The sequence below is a fragment of the Parus major genome, chromosome 4 (assembly GCF_001522545.3).
Source record: "Parus major isolate Abel chromosome 4, Parus_major1.1, whole genome shotgun sequence".
NCBI lineage: Eukaryota > Metazoa > Chordata > Aves > Passeriformes > Paridae > Parus > Parus major.
Window position 1 is genome coordinate 10,266,345 of NC_031771.1, and position 19,007 is coordinate 10,285,351.

General features: G+C 40.2%; 1 protein-coding gene across 8 annotated transcripts in view; it reads left to right on the top strand.

Annotated features, from left to right (window-relative positions):
• Window positions 1-19,007, top strand: part of WDFY3 (WD repeat and FYVE domain containing 3) — a 156,118-nt gene that overhangs the window by 22,031 nt on the left and 115,080 nt on the right. For 5 of the 8 annotated variants that reach the window (XM_033513384.1, XM_033513387.1, XM_033513389.1 and 2 more), the window contains exon 1: window positions 18,035-18,095. In XM_033513384.1, coding sequence (XP_033369275.1) covers window positions 18,067-18,095 — 29 coding nt within the window. In that variant the 5' untranslated portion in view covers window positions 18,035-18,066. Of the gene's footprint in view, window positions 1-12,736; window positions 12,832-18,033; window positions 18,096-19,007 lie in introns of those variants that run through there. The other 3 variants (XM_033513386.1, XM_033513388.1, XM_015624781.3) reach the window with 2 other exon arrangements.

Sequence of the window (19,007 nt, forward strand, 5' to 3'; positions counted from 1 at the left end):
TCTGAATCTGATTTAAGTTAATAATGATCAGGAGTGGATATTGTGACATCTTTATTGGCCTATGATCTCTCTTGGATCTAACATTTCAGAAAAAAAGGAAAAAGGAATGAATGAGTTGAATGAAGGAATAGTCACGGGAGACACTTTTGAGAAACAGACTGGCATGTTTCGAGTAGTGAGTGCTGCTTTCTGAAAGAAGAGAAAGAAGTACAATTTTTGCAGATGATTTTAAGAGTGACTCTGTTCAGACACTTATTTTTTTCTTGTAGGACCTGTTCTGCAGTACCTTATTTTCCCTTTGGTTCAAGGAAAAAGAAGTCAGTTACCTCAGTTTATTAAGTGGCAGTGTTGAGCTGCATGGGGAGGTCTGACCCCCATTTGTGGGGAGATGTCTGTCCAACTTGGGGGTCACTAAATGAAAAGATGAATTTTTACTTTGGATACTCTTTGATTTCACATCGCAGACTGAAGCAGTTTTTGGGATACTCTATCATTTTAGTCTGCTGATATTTATTGGGATTTTTAAAAATTGTATTTCTAACACTTGTATTAGCTGGGCAAGGAAGAAGTTTGATTCAAAATGAGATCCCGGACGGCTGCCAGAAAGACAGAATCCAAATTTGTGAGGACTTCGCAGGCAGGCTGCAGAACAAGCTCTCCCAGGAACACCATAAATGATCTTGGATGATATTCAGAATATCTGTCTTCTCTCAGGATGGTGGTTGTAGTTCAGTGAATTTCTTTGTTTCCATGCAGTTGCTAGAATAAGGCATCATCTCATTTACTATCAGGTGCTGCTAAACTGTGCAGTAAAATCGGCATTTGTTCAAATTGTTGTCCTAACAACATGCCTTGTTACTTCATTTAAGTTGGAAACTGGACCTGGAGAGAGCTGCCCAAATATATACCAGCCTTGCAAACTTGCAGAGTACGAACAACTGGTTATAGGTGGGAGTTCAAGAAGGTGAGTAAAAAGGAGGTGAGATGAGAATCAGAGTTCTGCAGCACTTTCTCGAGAGGTGAAGGCTGGCAAATTGTGGTGGTATGATTATTACCACAATAACTACAAAACATTTTATAGCTGTACGTGGGCCTTGAAAACGGAATCTGGGAGCTTAAGATTCATAGTGGAATGTGTGATGGAATAAACAAATCTTTATTATTAGGATCAACTTTGACTTGTTCAGTTGCAGTGTTGGACAGAATCTTTAGGCTATTCATAAGCATTTAAATACATACTGATCTGTTCTTTTGGTGGACAGGCTACTTACTGCCTTAATTCTTATCTGAGCTGGCAAAATTCTCTGTCAAAAAAGAGACATGACCCACAGACCTTCTCAGAACAGAAACATTTAATTTAACAACAGGGAAACAATTCATTGAAATACATGCCCTTCAAGGCTTGGAGTTGAGGGTCACTGACCAGAAGAGAGTTCTTGTAGAACAGAAATAGCTACCTGGAAACACAGAAATGGAAGCTCTGCAGCAAATCTGTTTCTTCTGATCGTTGGATATACCTGGATACCAGCTGTGCAGCACACAGCCTGGGAACTGTGTGCTGAGCCCAGGGCAGGAGCGCTGGTGGGTAGTGTGAACTGGCTGGACAGTTACCTGGAATTCATCTTCCTCTCTGCTAGCTGCCCTAATTTTCCTTTCTCTCAGCCCAGGGCTGTGTGAGTGGCTCAGTGCTGTGTTTGAGGGTGAGGACACTGTTGAGGAGGTGCATGTAGGCTAAAGCTGTTCTCCAGGAAGCACAGCTACAGCTCCATTAGCTGTGGGATGATTTCTCCATGTTGCAGATGTACAAAAGCAGACATTCACAGATGCAAGAATTAACTTGATGCATGACAGCTCTTGCCTTTATTAAAATGTTACCTGAAGTACAGCACCATGCAAATGGTTTTGCTGCTGTCAAAGGCAGCTCCCCAGGACAGGTGCTTTTGGGTAGTACCCTAGTTTTGACTCCAGGCAGGACCACCAAAATGTTGTCATGCCAAGATTCTCTGTGATCCTTGTTAAGGAAGGGTTGTTAGCACAGGCCAAAATGTTGCTCCTACACTGCAGGTGCTGGAGAAAAACTTGTCACAGGATTCATATGCTGGTCTGGGTCATTGGTAGAGCTCTGGAGGAACCTGCTTGGAACTTGTAGGGCTGGATGTGAAAAAGACAAAAGACTCTGCTAGTCAGGAGGTCTGTATGCTTGGGGAGGGCCTGTCCTCTGTCCAGTTCTATAGTCTGTCTGCTTTCTGACTTCTTCCTCCTGTTTTTCATGTACTGCAGATTTAGTGACTGGTTTTCTGGCCCTCAAGTAGATGTCTGGAGAGAAAATTATGTCCACTCGTGAAGGGTTACTACATTCCCTGTTAAAAAGTGTCAGGATAGGCAGGAAGCAGAAGGCTGCAGAGTGAAAAGAATCCATGCAGTTGGGAGGTTTGGGAAAGCAAGGCAGCAGGTCAGCTGACTTTGCATGTTAAATGTTAGAATGGGACTGCAGTTACAACTCACTCTGTACATGACAGTGGGGAAGAGAACCTCTCAAGGCCTCTCAGGTTGGGAGAAGGTTTGGCAGGGCTGTAGTCCAACCTTCTGCTCACAGCTGGACCAGCTCTCAGATGAGACCAAGTTGTACTGGGCTTGATCCTGCCATGTCTTGAAAACCTCCAAATCTGGAGACAGCACAACCTCTCTGGGTTCCATTCTGGTGCCTCTCTGTCCTCCGTGGGGGAATAAAGCTTCTCTTGCAGTCTGAACCTCTCTTGTATCAATTTGTTTCTGTTATCTCTTTTTCTTCCCACCATGCAGTGCTGTGAAAAGTTTGTCTTCATCTTTGGTTTGCCAATAGCCTTTGGCACCTTTAATATAGGTCAGCCTTCAGTCCTTGTTAGGAAATTGTAACTTTGTGATTAATTAAAGTGAATAAAAATGCATATGAGCTTGGAATTAATGGCAGGGATAACGTAGGGATAACATATTGATTACATTATGCAATATAGCATCAGTGAGTGTAGCTATATTGAGCAAGCTAGCATGTAGACACTAATTGAGAGGGAAAAAAAAAAATCTTTATTTACTGTTGACTGTACTGTTTGCAACAATTTGTACACTTATCTTTGTAAAAGAAACAAATAACCATACACCCACGTTGTGGTTTAAATTCATCAATTTGAGTTTCCCAGCCAACACACCAGATAATGTGGGGGGTTTTAGCACTGGCTAAAATCACCAGGGCACTTTCTCATTTTTTGCTGTGCGATACGGTTTAAGAGATGGGCAAAACAGGCTTAAAACTTAAAAGGTATAAAGAAACGTTATTCACAGAACTGCAAGAATGAGAAGCATCAGAATAAAACCTCCAGAACACCTTTCTTCCTCCTGCCCAACTTTTTCCTTTCCCAACTGACCACATAGAGACAAAACCTGGGATGTTAAACTAGTACCAACTATACAATAGTCTTTCATCAGTTCTTGTAGGGAGAGGGGTTTTCTCATGCCATAGAGACGTCTCCACAAGAAACAGTTCTCTCGTGGCTTTTCATTTCCACAAATAGCAGTTGCCTGGGCAAAAAGTTCTGCATCATGACATTTCCTCCCATTTTCACAGCCCTCCCAGAGGTGTGTCTGTGGGCCGTGAGCTCATGGGGTATTATTTTAAGGATGAACTGTTCAAAGGCAAAGATTCTCTTCAACTGTCTCTGTGATCATATCTGGGAACAGAGGTTTTCTTCTCTGCCTGGGGGAAAGGGTCTTCATCAGTTCTCATCTCTCTGTTCAAGCTTCTCATGGGATCACAGCTACTCCGACATCTGCTTGGCTTCATCAATGGATGCCTCTGCTCACATCTACAGCTTGAATGCTTCATCCTCCCCATACTCTCTCATGAGTTGAAGGAGATATTTCAGTGTATCATTGTCCATCTCCATGGTACTGCCAAAATAATTTTCAGCCCATTAGAGCATCTCCTCATCCTCTTTCCATCTGAGGCTTGACTCCTTTTACTGACCTTGATGTTTTCATGTTGTCCTTCTATGTGTTGATCGCTCTTTTCTCTCCCTGGGGGTAAAACCAGTTCTGCAGGTCTCATCTGTGTAGTGAAAGGGTTAAATCTCTTGTCTAGACCTGCGGATGGTTATGTGATCTCTGCCAGGGCAGCGGCCAGAGCTGTTTATGCCGGATGATTTTCGGTGGCTGCACTGGGATCTCAGCAGCCAGGCCAGCCCTCAGAGGCAGCACACCGCGGGCCGATGGCTTCTCCTCCCCTGCCCGGCACTTTCTGGTGAAACTCAGCGGCAGCAGAATTTCAGCCGAGCCGGGGGCTGGCCTGGCCCGGCAGCGCCGCTGGAAAGGGCTCGGCGGGCTCCCAGGGAGGGCTCGGCTCCCCTGGGAAGGGGCTTCCACCACCCTGCTGGAGCGGGACCCAGAGGGCTCCCCGGGAGGGGCCAGCACCACATCAGAGCCCGACCCAGCCAAGCAGGGGCCAGCCCCAAGTTGTTCAAGGCTGGAAGCTAAGAGAGAAAAGTTCCTGGGTTTGTTAAAGGGTTTGTTCCTTGGTTTTTAAAAGGTGGAATTCACAGAGGCATATCTAATTTCTAAATGGCGCAAAATGTTGTCAGTTCTCAGAACTAGGCAGCTATTGGCCTGTCCTAGGCATAGAGGAAGCTCCCGGCAGCTTCTCTTAGAGAAATCACTCCTGTGGTGTTTTTTTTTACTCCTTTCCCAAGTGTCCCACACCACCACCATCTGTGGTGGAATTGAACATAGTATTTAAAATTGTGTTGCAATCCTCCAAATACCAAGGTAACTGATTTTTTCTTAGGAATGCCAGAGCATTTGTCCTTCAGGCAGGTATTTGACTTTTGGACTTCAGAATTTTAGAATGATTTTTTCAGTCATTTAGATAATCAGGGTTTGTCTCTATATCCGGAGGGTTTTGTTCATCCTGTGGCAAGCTAAAGAGCGAGTCAGGCATTTGCTTCATGAAATAAACAAAGAACCCCTCTCTATTATTCTGGTCTTTATTTCCCATTTGATTAAGCAAAATGTTATGTATGTTCATCTAGGTTTATATTAGTAGTTCATAAATAAAATAATGGCTTGCATAAAAAATACTTGCACTATTTCTGTGTGTACCTGACTGATCTGGTTAAGAGCCCTGTCCTCAGATATCTAATCAACTTATAAAGTATCTCTATGGTCACTAGTCTGTAATTCAGAAGAGATGACCACTGTAGAAAGTTTGACTATCTTCTCAGAGATGCATAGGGATAGGATAAGAGGCGTTGGACACAAGCAGCGCAAGGCCAGTTACGAGTAGAAATTTATACCAGGTTGTGGTATACTGAAGGTAAACAGCACAGCTGGTTTCTCAAAGGGGCAGTGGGATTTCCACTCTTGGAGATGCTCACAGCTCATGTGAGCAACTGATCTAAGCTGCCCCTGTGCTGAACAGAGGTTGGACCACACTGAGCTTCACACAAGTCTTCCATCCTATATCATTCTGTACTTACATTCAAACAACATCCAGTATTTCAGTGACAGAGATCATCGTGCTATAACGTTAAGACCCAGTTTCTTAATTTGAAAACCTCTATGTAAAAAAGGCAATACTTCTTATCAAGCAATATAAGTAATAATATTTTATATCACAGGTGACCTGCAAGCCAGTTCAGCATGTCTGTGTAGGGAGCATCTGGAGTTTAGTACTGACACATTGTGATTTATTTCTACAAGAAGCACTTTTCTTTGCTATTAAGAGCAGAAGATTGTTTATGTGTGAATGAATTGCATCCTTGGCAAAGACTTGTGTAAATTGAGGATTGAGTACAGTAGGTGAGAGAATTCTGAAGATAACTTGAAATAAATTTTACTAATCTATTTAGATGTACGTGGTTTTGATGTTCGTTTGCAGAGGGAATTAGCATTTATTTCCATTTGGAGCATCAACTTATGATAGTAGATATTATCAAAGCATGCAAATTTAATTAGGGAGTAATTAAAAGGTGAAGTAACATGAAGTGTGTGTGACAATTTCTTGTTCCTCTTTCAGACTAATTTTGGCTTTGACTTAACATAAATGCAGTTTATGGAACATTTTTCTTTCCAGTGGAATAGAAAGCAGGTGTTCCATTAAGTCTTCCAGACTTCCAAATGATTGTAGTTATACTGAAGCAAGGTTTGGGCTGCCCAACAGAGCTTGCCCACAGCAAATGAGGCTGGATTTATTTCGTTGACTTCCATTGTCTTGCTTTAAAAAAGTTTGAATTGTTGGTGTTAAACTTTCCTTGCTTTTAAATTGTACCCAGTGCCAGATTGTTGAAGTTCTTGGTTTGCGTTCTGCCTCTCTGTATAGAGGATGCTTCTGGAATTGATGTGAATGCAGCTGCAGCTCAAGCAGTTTCTCTAGGGTGATGTCTCCTTTTATTGTATCTGGTTGGCCATTTGCATCTCCATCTTAAGCTTTGCTGTGTTGAGAAGACCCTGGCTGAAGGGCAACACTAGAATTTTTTAGTGTAAGGAGGAGCTTTTTGACAGATGTAGAGTGCATGGTGCCCAAGAATCTGTCAAGAATTTCTCTTGTTTGTGTTTGACTCTTGGACAACTTCAGGGAAGAGGAGCAACATTTAAGGGTTGTATATAGTAGGGTGGCTGTAATAGTGTGTCATTAACACCCCTTTTGTGATGATCCTTCCCTTTGCTCTTGAGCGTGAAGGTATTTTGTGGGTTGGCTTGGAACTTGGCATGTTGTTGCACAGAGTGGGGTATCTTCTTTTTTTTTCCACCCAATTAATTTTTATCTGTCTAAACATGATTAGTTGTGGTTATATATTCCCCTTCCACCTCCAGAAAGTTGTATTTAATCTGTGGTGGTGTTGCCTCTGTGCTCACCACTGGTATCATCTTTCTGTTATTTCCAAGCTCTGTTACACTGGGTCTTGGGGACAGCAAGGACACAGAGCTATGGTGTTCAACCATATTCTAATTTGAAAATGGATGGAATGATAGTGAAATTTTTTTAAGCAGTTTGTTGTGACAAAGTGTCTGTAGACTTGGTTATGCCATTTTTTCTGTTTTTTACTGTGAACCTCTGGGGCTGATGTCGAGGTGAAATACAAGGGATGGGATGATGATTGAGATTGAGATGATTTATTGCTCAAGTAGCTGGATAAGGTAACAGTCTAGAGGCATGAGGTTTGGAAGCAATACGTCAACCATAGCCTTAAGAAGTCACGAGTTTCTTCCCCACATGGAAATATATAACTTTTTTGTCCAACAGACGGTTGTCATGAAGTTTGTTTTCACTTATTAACCTATCACCGTTACTTAATTTTGCTGCCCTGCGTCTGTCTTTTAACCAATAAGCTGAGAGGTCACATAGTCACACACACTTCTGTTATAGTTCCTAGATTTTTAACTTACTCTGTAAATCACACTATTACCGTTTAAACTTCAAACTATTTAACCTAATATAATTTCTTTCTTACTCTAGGCATATTCTTGCTTGCAACTGTAGGAACATAGGTTTATAATTTCTCTACCTAGTGTCTGTGTACTTTCATTACTGCATCAATCCAAGTTCTTTTCAAGGCTGCAAATTGAACTCTTCAGTATATGTAGAAGTTTCTATTCCTCGGTTGCCAACAGGCTGATCTCTGAAAAGGTGAAATGCATGCCTTAATGCATTCCTTCATCCTTCCTGAGCAGTAGGAGGTTAGTGGAGTCTTCACTAGGAAGTATGCATTCATTTGGAAGTATGACAAGATTGCTGAGAGTTGGATTTATAAACAAAAAGGAAAAGAATCCGGGAATACTGGTGAGGAGAAGTACCCAGGTGCTGAAGTAGTGAACTTTACTAGAAACGGATGTGGTACCTTTCTTACTCCTGCAGGCAGTTTTACAATACTAGAGCTTGTTTTAGCAGAAATAGTGAAGAAGAAACAGTAATAACAATACAGTTTTGGAGAGAGCCAGAAAATCAAGTTTTTTACTTCTTTGAGGTTTTTGTTTGTTTTTTACAAATGGGGCTGACTCTTATGTTGGCTTTTAAGGTCCTGTCTTTGTCAGAGGGAATCATCTGGCTCTTTCATCCTGATACTACTGTTAAAACAGCTGTAAGTACTTAGACAACATATTGCCCACATTTGTATTTCTTCTCTTAGATTTTATGTACAGGAGAAATATGTTGTTGCCAAAGTTATTTCTCATCATAGTAGGCAGTGTGAATTCAGATCCAGGCTCCTGCTGGTATGTGGTCCTGACCTCTGACCTTATCAGGCTAAAGGCAGGCCTTGACATCACATCCCTTGCAGTGTGTTTGAAAGTGAACCAGTGAGATTGAGAAAGCATAAGTACACATCTCTGCTAGAAAAGGCAGAAAAAGTACTTGGATCACATAATATTTATGATCCCTTTGATTTCTTTCCATCAGAGGCAGGATTTTTATCTCTATTGGATGTGGAGTAAGTGCTAACACTTAGCTACTGTAGTTCCTATCAACACCAGTTTATGTGTAATGTCTTCCTTGACTCCTCTTTGATGTAACATGTGAGTTTTGTAACTTTGCAAAGCATGGAAGCAGGGAGGAAAATGACTGGTTAGGTATGAATGGGTTTCTGTTGAATATCTGTGTTGTATGTAGGCACAGAAGAAACTTTATGCTTTTGTAGGGCTTTGATTTTTTTTATATTTTGATGGCACCAGTATGGTATGCATAAAGTTGATAAACGTAGTTTGTCCACAGAGAAATACTTGGAAAATAAAATCAGGGGTAAGCAGTTAAGATGGAAATCTGCATAACATTTGTATTTCTTTTTCAGAAATAAGATGTACATAGAAGCAAATTTTAGTGGTGTTACTTGATCAGTTTTCTTCTTTGCAGCAACCAAGTAGTTTGTGATTGCTGAGGTTTTGTTATTTAGCACTTTTTATATGATGTCTGGTTGGGGTAGCAATCAAATTCCATTTGATTTGTTAAGCTCTAGAAATAGTGAGTACTGAGCTACTGAGGCAAAATAAAGAGACCTAAAACACCTGGCTGAATACCTTCTGGGATGCAGGTCTGGAAACGTTTGTTGCAGCAAACACATTATTTAAAGGACAAGAACAAAGGATGGCAAGAATGGCAGTTAGGATAAGTTACTCAAGTCATAAATACATATGAGCTTGATTTAAATAAATACAGAGCTTGATTTAAACTTTTTAGTATTAGTTCTGAAGAAGTATGTTTGGATAAGAAATAGTTCAGGTTCTGCTGACACTGAAACAAAAACATGCTCATACAAAAAAACCAACTTAGAATGCAAGAGTGCATTTGTTATAAAATACATGCTGACTCAATGGACTTTGCATTTAGGAAAGCCAAAAAGCTTTTATTCATATGATGGAAAAAATAATTTTAATTACCTTATGTAATTAAGCAGATTACCTAAATAAACTCTTCAAGAAATGCCTGTAGATTGGGACTTGTCTGAAAAAGAAGTTGTCTGTTAAAATTGATGGTAAGTGCTATGAGGTGTCATTTAGGTTTTTATTGGTCACGCTCAAGCTGGCCACCCTAATATTATGTTTTGAGAAAATAGTTGCAAATTATATGTTCCAACTCTTTGAACTAAAGGAAGGCCCTTCAGTGCACCAGGGAACTTTATGTCATACATGGGTGGGGGTGTTTTTGGTGGCTGAAACTTGTTTGCTGAATGACACTTGGATTCTGGAAAATAATAGATGTGGCTGCTGCCAGGGTTCAGTGGTGGGTCATGAGGTGACGCAGAGCTGGCGTGGGCTGAATCAGATGCTGCCTGTGCGTGCAGCATTCTGGGGAGGAGAAATCACCACCCATTTTGTTTTGCACTGCAAATGGAACCACCGTAACTCCCTGTTGTTACTTAGGGTATACTTTTTCGTGAGGTATTGCCACTTGAGACGCTTTTGAAGTAGTCAGGAGCAGACATCAAATAAGGAATGGGCAGTTTGGTTCTTTGCTCTGCTGCTTTTCCATTGTGGGTTTGAGCAGTCTTTGGATAGTGTGTGATCTGCAAATGAGAAAGCCATTAGCCAGAGAACAAGGTGTTGCCTGTCTGGAGAGGTTCAGGGTGTGTTTACATTCCTTTCTGCACCCTTTCAGTGGGCAGAGGTGGGTAAGGAAGCCTGTAGCAGCACAGCCATGGAGTACCATGTTACCTGTGTGCCACCAGGAGATCCATTGTCCCTGTGGAATGTCAGGAACCTATCAACCTTCAGATACAGAGAGGGTGAATGCCCTTAGAAATCATGTAGTAAATGAATCTTGTTTGAAAAACATGGATACTTTCCTCCAGGAAAGGTTTTGTTCAGCATGCCAGTCTATATACTTCCCAGAGATATTTCTCCGTTACACTGGATACTCAGTGAGGCAGGAAGGGTGACTAAGCTATGCTGCCCCCTTGACACTGGCCAGAACTGGTTCTCCTTTCTCACAACTTGCAGCAGGGGTTTTGTCAGAGTAGCTGCCAGCTCTTCTTGAGGGGTTCTGTGCCTTCAGTAAGGCTGAGTGGTGTGAGGAGTCTGGAGTCATTTGGACTGTCTTTGGTGCTTCCAGAGTTTTGCTCTTTGTGACTGGTGGGTTCAAAACAAACCTATTTTGTTACTTAGTTTAGTTACATTTCTTTGGAGGATGTTGGTGTTTTGGGATATTCAAGGTTGAAAATATCTTCCTTTTTCTCATTGCTGCAGTATAGATGATGTGTGCTATTGGTCTTGCAGTCACTTTGGCTAACTGATGACCACAGGGAAAATTAAAATTTGGGCAATACTGAAGATTTGATGATGATAGTAAAGTAGGAGTGCTTTATTTTTTTGACACCACAGAAGGCATTTAGTTCTTAGCTATGTTTAAACAGGACCTCCTGCTCCCCTGTGTTTATTGGTTTTGAGACTGCAAGTCAAAACAATTCACTTTGTGTAGATATATTTGATAAATTCTTTCTCAAGCTATTGTGACCCTGACAAAATATGGAAGTAGGATAAATTTAAGGGAATCAGGACTTAGAGACAAGGCATTCCAAATGTACTGTGGGAATATAGATAAACTTTTGGTTCAGAACCAAGTAAATAACACATACAAAAGACGGTTGAAAGATGTCTTCAGGGTTGTACTTCCTCATGGCCTTGTTTACAGTTTTACCTGGAAAAGATGCTGATACTACCATTTAATTTCTGTTCAAGGAAGCTTGTAGGTTTTGAGTACTTGTAGGTCATTTAAGATTTGCAAATATAGTAAGTGTTAATTTAGTGCAATCATGGTCTGATCTGATTTGGAGACTGAGACCTCCATTTTCTGTATTTAAAAACAAAAATCTATCATTTTGAACCTGAAAGGCGGTTGGTTATATAATAAAGTTCTTAATAGGGTGAAATGAAGATAGCTGAAACTGCAGTTCCTTATTTGTTTTAAGGTTTGTCCAGTAACTGTTCCTGTGACAAAAGGACCATTAGTTTATCATCTTAGTTTAAATATTTACTTGCTTCTGCAAAGATAAAATCAAAGTGCTCTCCCTACTTTTGGTATTTCTGAGTTTCATGGTCCGATTTCTACAGTTTTATGTGCTGTGCACACATCTGGTATTTGGTTCTGGCTGGTAGCTCTTATTTTTCCCCATAAACAGATGGAGCTGGAGGGAGAAGGTTTCATGCTCATGGATGTTGGAGTTGGGTGAGAAACTCTCCTTTAGTTGTTAATGCTGGACACTTGCACTTGCCAGCAAGTTATTTAAGATTTAAAGCATAGAACAACATCGTAACAAAATTTTATGTTGTTTTAACCTCTGCAACATCTCTGTGAGCAAGATTTTCACATTAGTGCCATCTTTCTTAGAAAGCCTTTCAAAGGTACCTGATGCTGTGCTTTTTTTACCTAAGTCAATTTTCCCCCACCAAAATGTTATCTGCTCCTTTTAATGTACAAAATAATAAAACAATAAATTATATAAATTATATTATAAAGTTTTTCCAGTTGCTTTAGGTATGCCTGTAGTGTGTAGTGCATGGGAGGGAAGGAATGCTGTAGTAATAGTGCCAGATGGGGCTGACTGGAAATCAGAGGTGAAATATTCAGAGGTCTGCCATCTCATGGCTTATAACCAAGGTACAGCATTTCACCTAGTTATTTGCCAGGTCCTACAGTGGCCACTGCTGGGTTTATTGCCTCTATCACCTGCCTAGGTTATCTGAAAACCTTGTGATGGATTCATGGAGTTGTTCTGAAGTGAGCTCAGACTCATGCCCTTGTTGGCTTGAGTGTGTCTGCTTGCAAATTCTACGATGAATATTTTATAACTCTGAAAATAAGAGGCAGACAAACTAGGAGAGAGGCTGGGGAAAAGTTCAGTAACTTCACAGTTGCTTGCTGGGTTAGTGTGAATGTAGCTTAGTTCTTATTCCCCTGCTGTAATGATGAGAAATCACTTGGTTCCTCAGAGGGATGTTCTTGCGGATCATGGGCTGTCAGTGCATTAATTACTGGGTTTGCACTTTGTATTAACTCTTTTAGTAGTTCATGTGCTCTCAGTGAGTACCATTTAATCAGAGAAATACTGCTGTGTGTCAGTTTCTAGTTTGCTACATTTCCTTTTCACAGTGCTGTTTAAAAGATTTCTTAGTTTGTGAAAGTCCAGTTGTCATAGGAATGACTCCTCTTTCATTTCAGAAGAGCTGAGCTGTGTGACTTTATTGTCACATTTATATTCTAACCTTTTTCTCTTTTACCTAGTGAGAGAGCAGCTTTGGTGTTGAAGAGAAACCTCGGAAAGGAATGGGCCCTGTGCTCTTGAAGCTGCTTGCCCTGATCCCAGGAATGCTGTAGAGGTTAGTGATGTGAATGTTGAAGAGCTTTTGTGGAAATTGTCTTTTGATTTGTAATTGGCACACTCTTCAATAAGGTCTGTGTGAAGCAGTTCATTTGCCTGTCACAGAAAGGGAGTTAATTGAGGGACTGTCAGGACATAGTCAGCTTAAAATTGCTCTACCCAAACAAAATTTAGGGTTCTGTTTTTCTGTGGAGATGATGTGGAAATACATTGCTGGGTGGTCACAAAGTTGTGTGGGTGTGATGCATGCTCAGAGACAAGCTGCATTAAACTTGGAGGTTTTAATCAATAGGTTAAAATAAAGGGTAAGAATGATAGTAATACATGAGGCTCTAGTGCCTGATTCTGCTTTGAATTTCTCAAGTCTCATTTTTACTTTGAGAGAAGAATGCTACTGATCTTCAATAGAATTTGGAGGCTAGGAAGAGTTCATTCTGTATCCACACAGAAATAGTGTCATCTCCACTTCTGCCTCAAGTGATTTGTATTTCAGTCACTTATATCCTAGTTTATTTGGGTTTGTACAAACTGTATAGACTGCTTGCTGTGAATGTTTTTCCCCAGAACTCTATAGGCCTGCTACAAATATTATGGCCTACAAGAGGCTTCCTTTTGCAACTAAAACATTCAGTCTAGTTTACCTCCATGTTTTTTGGAAAGCTGGCAAGGATGAAGTATATTTATCACCTAGTGGGTTAGTTTTTGACTAGTGAAGTAAAAAAAAAAAAGAAAGCTTGTACTACTGCTAAATTCAGTAAGGCTTGGTTTTGATGATGAGAAATTAATGTAGCAAGTAAAATTAGGTGGAGTAAGAGAGGGGAGTAAAATTAGTGGGAGGGGGAGAGGGAAGAGACAGGCCTGTTGAAGTGCTCCTAAAGCAGAGAGGTGAATTTCCATAGGAGCAGTTGAGTTAAAATCTATTAAATCTGGTTTAATGTAAAGGATTCTAATATTTGTTAGCTTACTTACAAGCATAGGTGCGTGAGTGTGGTGTGGCTACTGAAGAGTAATGTCCAAGCTTTGCTAGGACACCCTTTGACATACAGATCCGTTTGGAGCAAATAGAAAAACAGCACAGTGAAAAAAAGGCTGCAGCATGTCACAGACACTGAAAGTGAAGAGGTGACTCAGTGGGAAAAGACAAGGAAATGTTAGTTGGCATCTCTCTTTGAGGCATGTAGAGCTCAACAACTGCAAGTGCTGCCACTTCTTATCAAGAGCTTTAGTCATTGATGTATTCTCACCATCTTTATCTTGTTTCATATAAAACTGAGAGTTGTAAAGTGTTCAAGGGTGCAGTATCACTTCTAATTTAACAAAATTTAAATTAATTTAACAAAAGCGTACAGAAAGACAGAAACCCCAAAAGCACATTTCCATGTGAAATCCTGCTCTCCAACATAAATGCTTTCATTCTAGCACTGTGCTGATGCTTTTGTTTCCAATGTTTTATTCATTAACAAAAAGCACAGACCTGCCCACAAGGAGGTCTGACAGAAATATGCCTATTTTTTACTTTAATAGAAAATACCTAGTTAATTTCAACCTATTGTGTTTAGATTTTTTTTGAGACGTACATACTACTTTATGGAGAATAAAAGAGGATGAAAGATTCATCTCCTCTCATGGTAGTCTCCCTCTTGACTTGGTAAAAGCAGTTGGTTTCAAGCAGCCTGTTGAATGCAGATTATTTTGTGAATCTGTGAAGACTGTCTTGTTAGAATCCCAATCTGCTATTCAGATACTTATGTAGGAAATATTTCCTTGGCACTTCATGCATCCTGTTCTTCCAGTTCTGAGGACATGCAAGAACTGGCAGAGCTTAACAGCTTAGTTTTAGGGTTGTACTTATGCTCCTTTCAGACCTGAACCTGCTATATTTGATTTGGTTAAGCTCTCTGTAGGGCCATGTCAAGTTTCTCTCCAGCTGTGGCATGACTTACCTGCAGCTACATGGATAATAGTAAAAATTGTGGTGTAGTTTATGAGCACATAGGAGATAATGAGATAAGGGAAGACAGCCGACCAACATAAATTTGTGAGGGAGAAAATTGTGTCAAACTGATTAGTCTGTTTCCTTGATGGATGAATTAGATTAGTGCATAAGGAAGGCAAAGGATTGAAGCGGTACAAATAGAATTGTATAAGGTTTTGAAGGATGTTCTTTTGAGTGTAATATGTGCAGTATTTTGGTTTTTTTAAATGGGATCTTCCTTGAATTATTATATTGCGGGAGGAAAATGGTTCTGTGGAGCACTTAATAGGGATTTGGGATCACTTGGAAAAGCATTTGAAGGAGGCTTCCATACTAGCTTGTCATGGCTCAATTTGTCAATGACATCCATGATTTAGATTTTAGTACATGGAGTAGAGTTTACTTAAGAGCTGCGCAGGTGATATCAGTTTGGGAGTAGACAGAATGGGCAGCCCAGCATGTTGATACAAAGCTGTTTGTCACTGGGGTAAGCAAAGTGTGTGTGTTTGCTTTACCTGACTCAGCCTGTGCTTATTTGTTACACCACAGGAGCTCAGTCAGTGTATATAACCTAATTATGCTGAGTTTACTGCATTAGATGGCCTCTTCCAACACTCACAGCACAGCTTGTGGTACTTTTCTATCCTTTAGTAAACTGCAGTACTGAAACGTACAACTTGAAAGGAAGTGTTTAGTTGTAGCAGTTTCTTTATTTTGCCACAGGGAGAAAATTTACAAGTAAGGAGAAGTTACCATATTTTTTAAGAGCTTTTGTAGAATAAGATGAAATATGGAAATAATTGTCATCTTGGGATGGTGCTGAAGAAGTCTGTCATACTGCTTTGCTTTAAATTCCCTGTGATAGAAAGGGGTGTTTGTGTGCCATGCTCTTGTATACACAATGCTCTTCTCTTAGCTGTCAGGTTTTCATGAAGGATTCATTTCATGGCTCCCTTAGAGGTAAACACCAATATTTCACACTGGGTCAGTAATTTTTGCTAGCAGCAGATTAATACCTGAAACTCCCTTTGACATGTTCCCATCTGTGATGCCGTAGTTTCTTACAGATGGAAGCATAGTGAGGCAAAAAAATTAAAGAAAATAAAAATCTCTATTTAGGTTGTCTCTGTGGGGATGCTGTTCTCTGTTTCTGTGATCCCTGCTGCTGTTTTCCTGACTTCTTGGGGTATGGCTTTCTCCTTGGTATCCTAGCAAATGTTTTTCTAGCAAAACTACAAATTAAGAAGGTACACCTTAGCAGCAGAGGGTGGTGCACCAGTGGTGTAATTGGAATTACAAGAATGCTGTGAAAGTTTTGTGCCTCATCTTCTGTCCCAAAGGGAGGGGGGATATTGGAAGAGCTACTGCTGATAAGTGATAGCCTGTGAAAGGCAAGCCTTAGGCAGTCTCTTGGAAAGACTTTTAAGTCCCATGAATTGAAACAAACTGGAGGCACAGCAAACCTAGTTTTAGAACTTTCCCTTGTTTGATTTTAATTTCAAGAAGCTGCCTGGGAGAAATCTCAAAGGCACACTCTTGTAGACGCAGGAATAGCTGTTCAAAGTGCTGGGAGATGAAACTGATGTGCAGCAATTTTTAAAAGTGAGGAAGTGATAGTGGTGAAGTGGGCTACCACCTGCCTGTTTTGAAGTACTGTTTACTCTTTGGTATTGCTGAGAGGTCACCTTAGAAGAAGACAGAGAAGTAAAATCAAATTAAATAGAGAAATGTATGATAAAATTGTGAAGGAATATATGGATGTATAATAGAAGAAGCCTTTGCTGTAACTTTTGTTGCAATTAAATCTTAGTATTGAACATTTATTTACCTAGTTCTTTCATGTGCCTTTGTCAGCGTATTGCTGGGTTTCACTTTGTTTGTTGCGTTGTGTTGGTCTTAAAAAGAGTAATTTTCCTTATTCTGTACACTGCTTACTGTCAAAACTTAAAAGGGACACAAAACCAGAGAAAAGGATGAAAAGGTCTTGTTTTCTCTCTTGTGGGAAGCAAGTTCTGTCCCCAGGTTCTTTGCATCCAGGAGCAGCCAAGCACGGTGCAGGTCATCTAAGTGAGTCCATACACTTTCACAGATGCACTGCAGAAGCAAGGACTTGCATTAAATAACTACTCAGTGATTTCTGTACATGTAAATGATGTTACAGTGCATTTGATAGATAATTGCTGTCTCTCTTTTTGTTTTCTTCTTGATGTTTTTTCCTCCAGCAATGAAGTCTATTTCCTTAGTGTGAGTATCATGTATCTGTGTATGTGTAGGTGAATCTAACAGGAAAATATGAATAAACTCCATGTCAGTAGTCATGTTTTTACTAAGTGGATATTCAAGCTCTCTTCTGGGATAAATTTAGTTGTAAAGCAGTGTCCACTGTAGTCATGTGGGTATCATTCTGGGAGAATTCTTTTCAGAGAACTGCAGCTTCAATCAAAATTTGTCTTCTGTACTCTTAGTTACTGCTAGGAAAAGGAACAACTGTAGTGGTGAGACATAACATGTGAGTTTGGATAACATAATGGATTTCCTTGGAAAATACTACCACTTCTGAATAGTTTTTGTTATTAAAATGAAACACCTGGCAGACCTAGGTTGTATGGTGCTGTGCATGAAAATAGCATTGCAAGCTAGAATAGTAAACAGTGTTAAAAAACACAACAAACCCCTAAAAAGCAGAAGAGTTAATCAAGAAAATACTCATTACATCTGATCTAGTTTCTAGTAAGGAGTGTCTCTTGTCCTTCATTTATTTTTTCTCCCAGAATAATTAGTTCTACTGTAACCCAAATTGAAACGTATTTACTTTCCTGTGAGATAAGTAGGAAAGTGTCATTTTGCAAATTAATTTGTAAGCCACGATACATCATTCTCCTTTGCAGTGATTGTGCTCCCGACCAGATGTCATTTTGATCAAGCACACAGTTTTTCATATTGATCCAGCTCTTGTGTGATTTTGATTTTTTCTTTGTGAAGCAGCTGTATCAGTGACTGGGGCCTGTGCATTGCAAGGAGGAGGGATCCCTTCCCTTGGTGTCCCAGCCTGCCGGGAGGGATCAGCTGCTCCTTGCGCGCAATCTCTCCCGCCTGGGCACTGGTACAGTCGGCGCGGGAGGCTGGCAGCGCAAAGCTCAGCAGAGCTGCCTGACTGCCGCAGGGATGTTTACTGATCGAGGGCTGGCAGCGCCTTGGAGACATGGGAGCTTGTCTTCTGTCTCTAGTGTCTTACAAGGGGAGGGTTTGGAAACTAAGATGCTGGCACTGGACTTCAGGAATTCAAGGTAGGATGAGACCTAAATGAATCCCAGCTACTCTTACTTCTTTCCATGATACTTCTACCCCCCTAGACTAATTCCACAACTAGCACATGTGAAGTTGTACCTCTTATCAGACTTGCTGATATAGGAGAAGCTGAACAAAAGCTGAGATTGATCAGAGATTTAATCAAATTCTAGTGGTATTTTTGAATAAAATGAGTAATGTACCAGTGCATAATTTTCTGTGTTTAGAATGTTGGCTCTAGAGAAATGAGGCAAAAGTAGGTAGTTTACATTTAGCATCCCAGCTAAGGAAAAAAGTAATTGATTTTAGTTTGTCATGTATGTAGTTTTCAAAATACAGCTAATATGAGCCTTGAGTGCAGTAGTTACACTGTGAAGTAAGCTTGTTATTGAGTTATGTTACACATGTTCTAAGAAATCTAAGAAAGTTGGAGAAAATAGTATTAAGTTTGTATTTTCCCTGTCTCTTGAGTGCTATAGGCTTCTTTTTTTCCCTTTGAATAAGAGAAACTCACTTTTGGAGAGATTTCTAGCTGTCCTGTTTAATCTTACAATACACTGCAAACTGGTGTAGAGAAATCATTTATTCACTGTGAAATACAGCTTTTATTTTGGCACTATTGCCAAGCAGGGCTAGAACATGAGTAATGAAGGGAAAAAAATTAGTCTTGAAAGTAATTACGGTAAATGGTAAATATACCAACCTCTTTGTTGGCAATCAAAAATAAGCAAAATAAGTATGGGTTTTCTAAAATGTTGCAGCTTTTTCCCTTTATGAGGGACACCAACTTTAATATGCAAGAATATCTACACCCACTTTGGTAATTTAATAAGTGTGCCATTGAGAAAAAAAATTCTCTGGAGAGCTGGAAAAATCCATTCATTTGAGTAATTAATATTTATTTAAAAGTC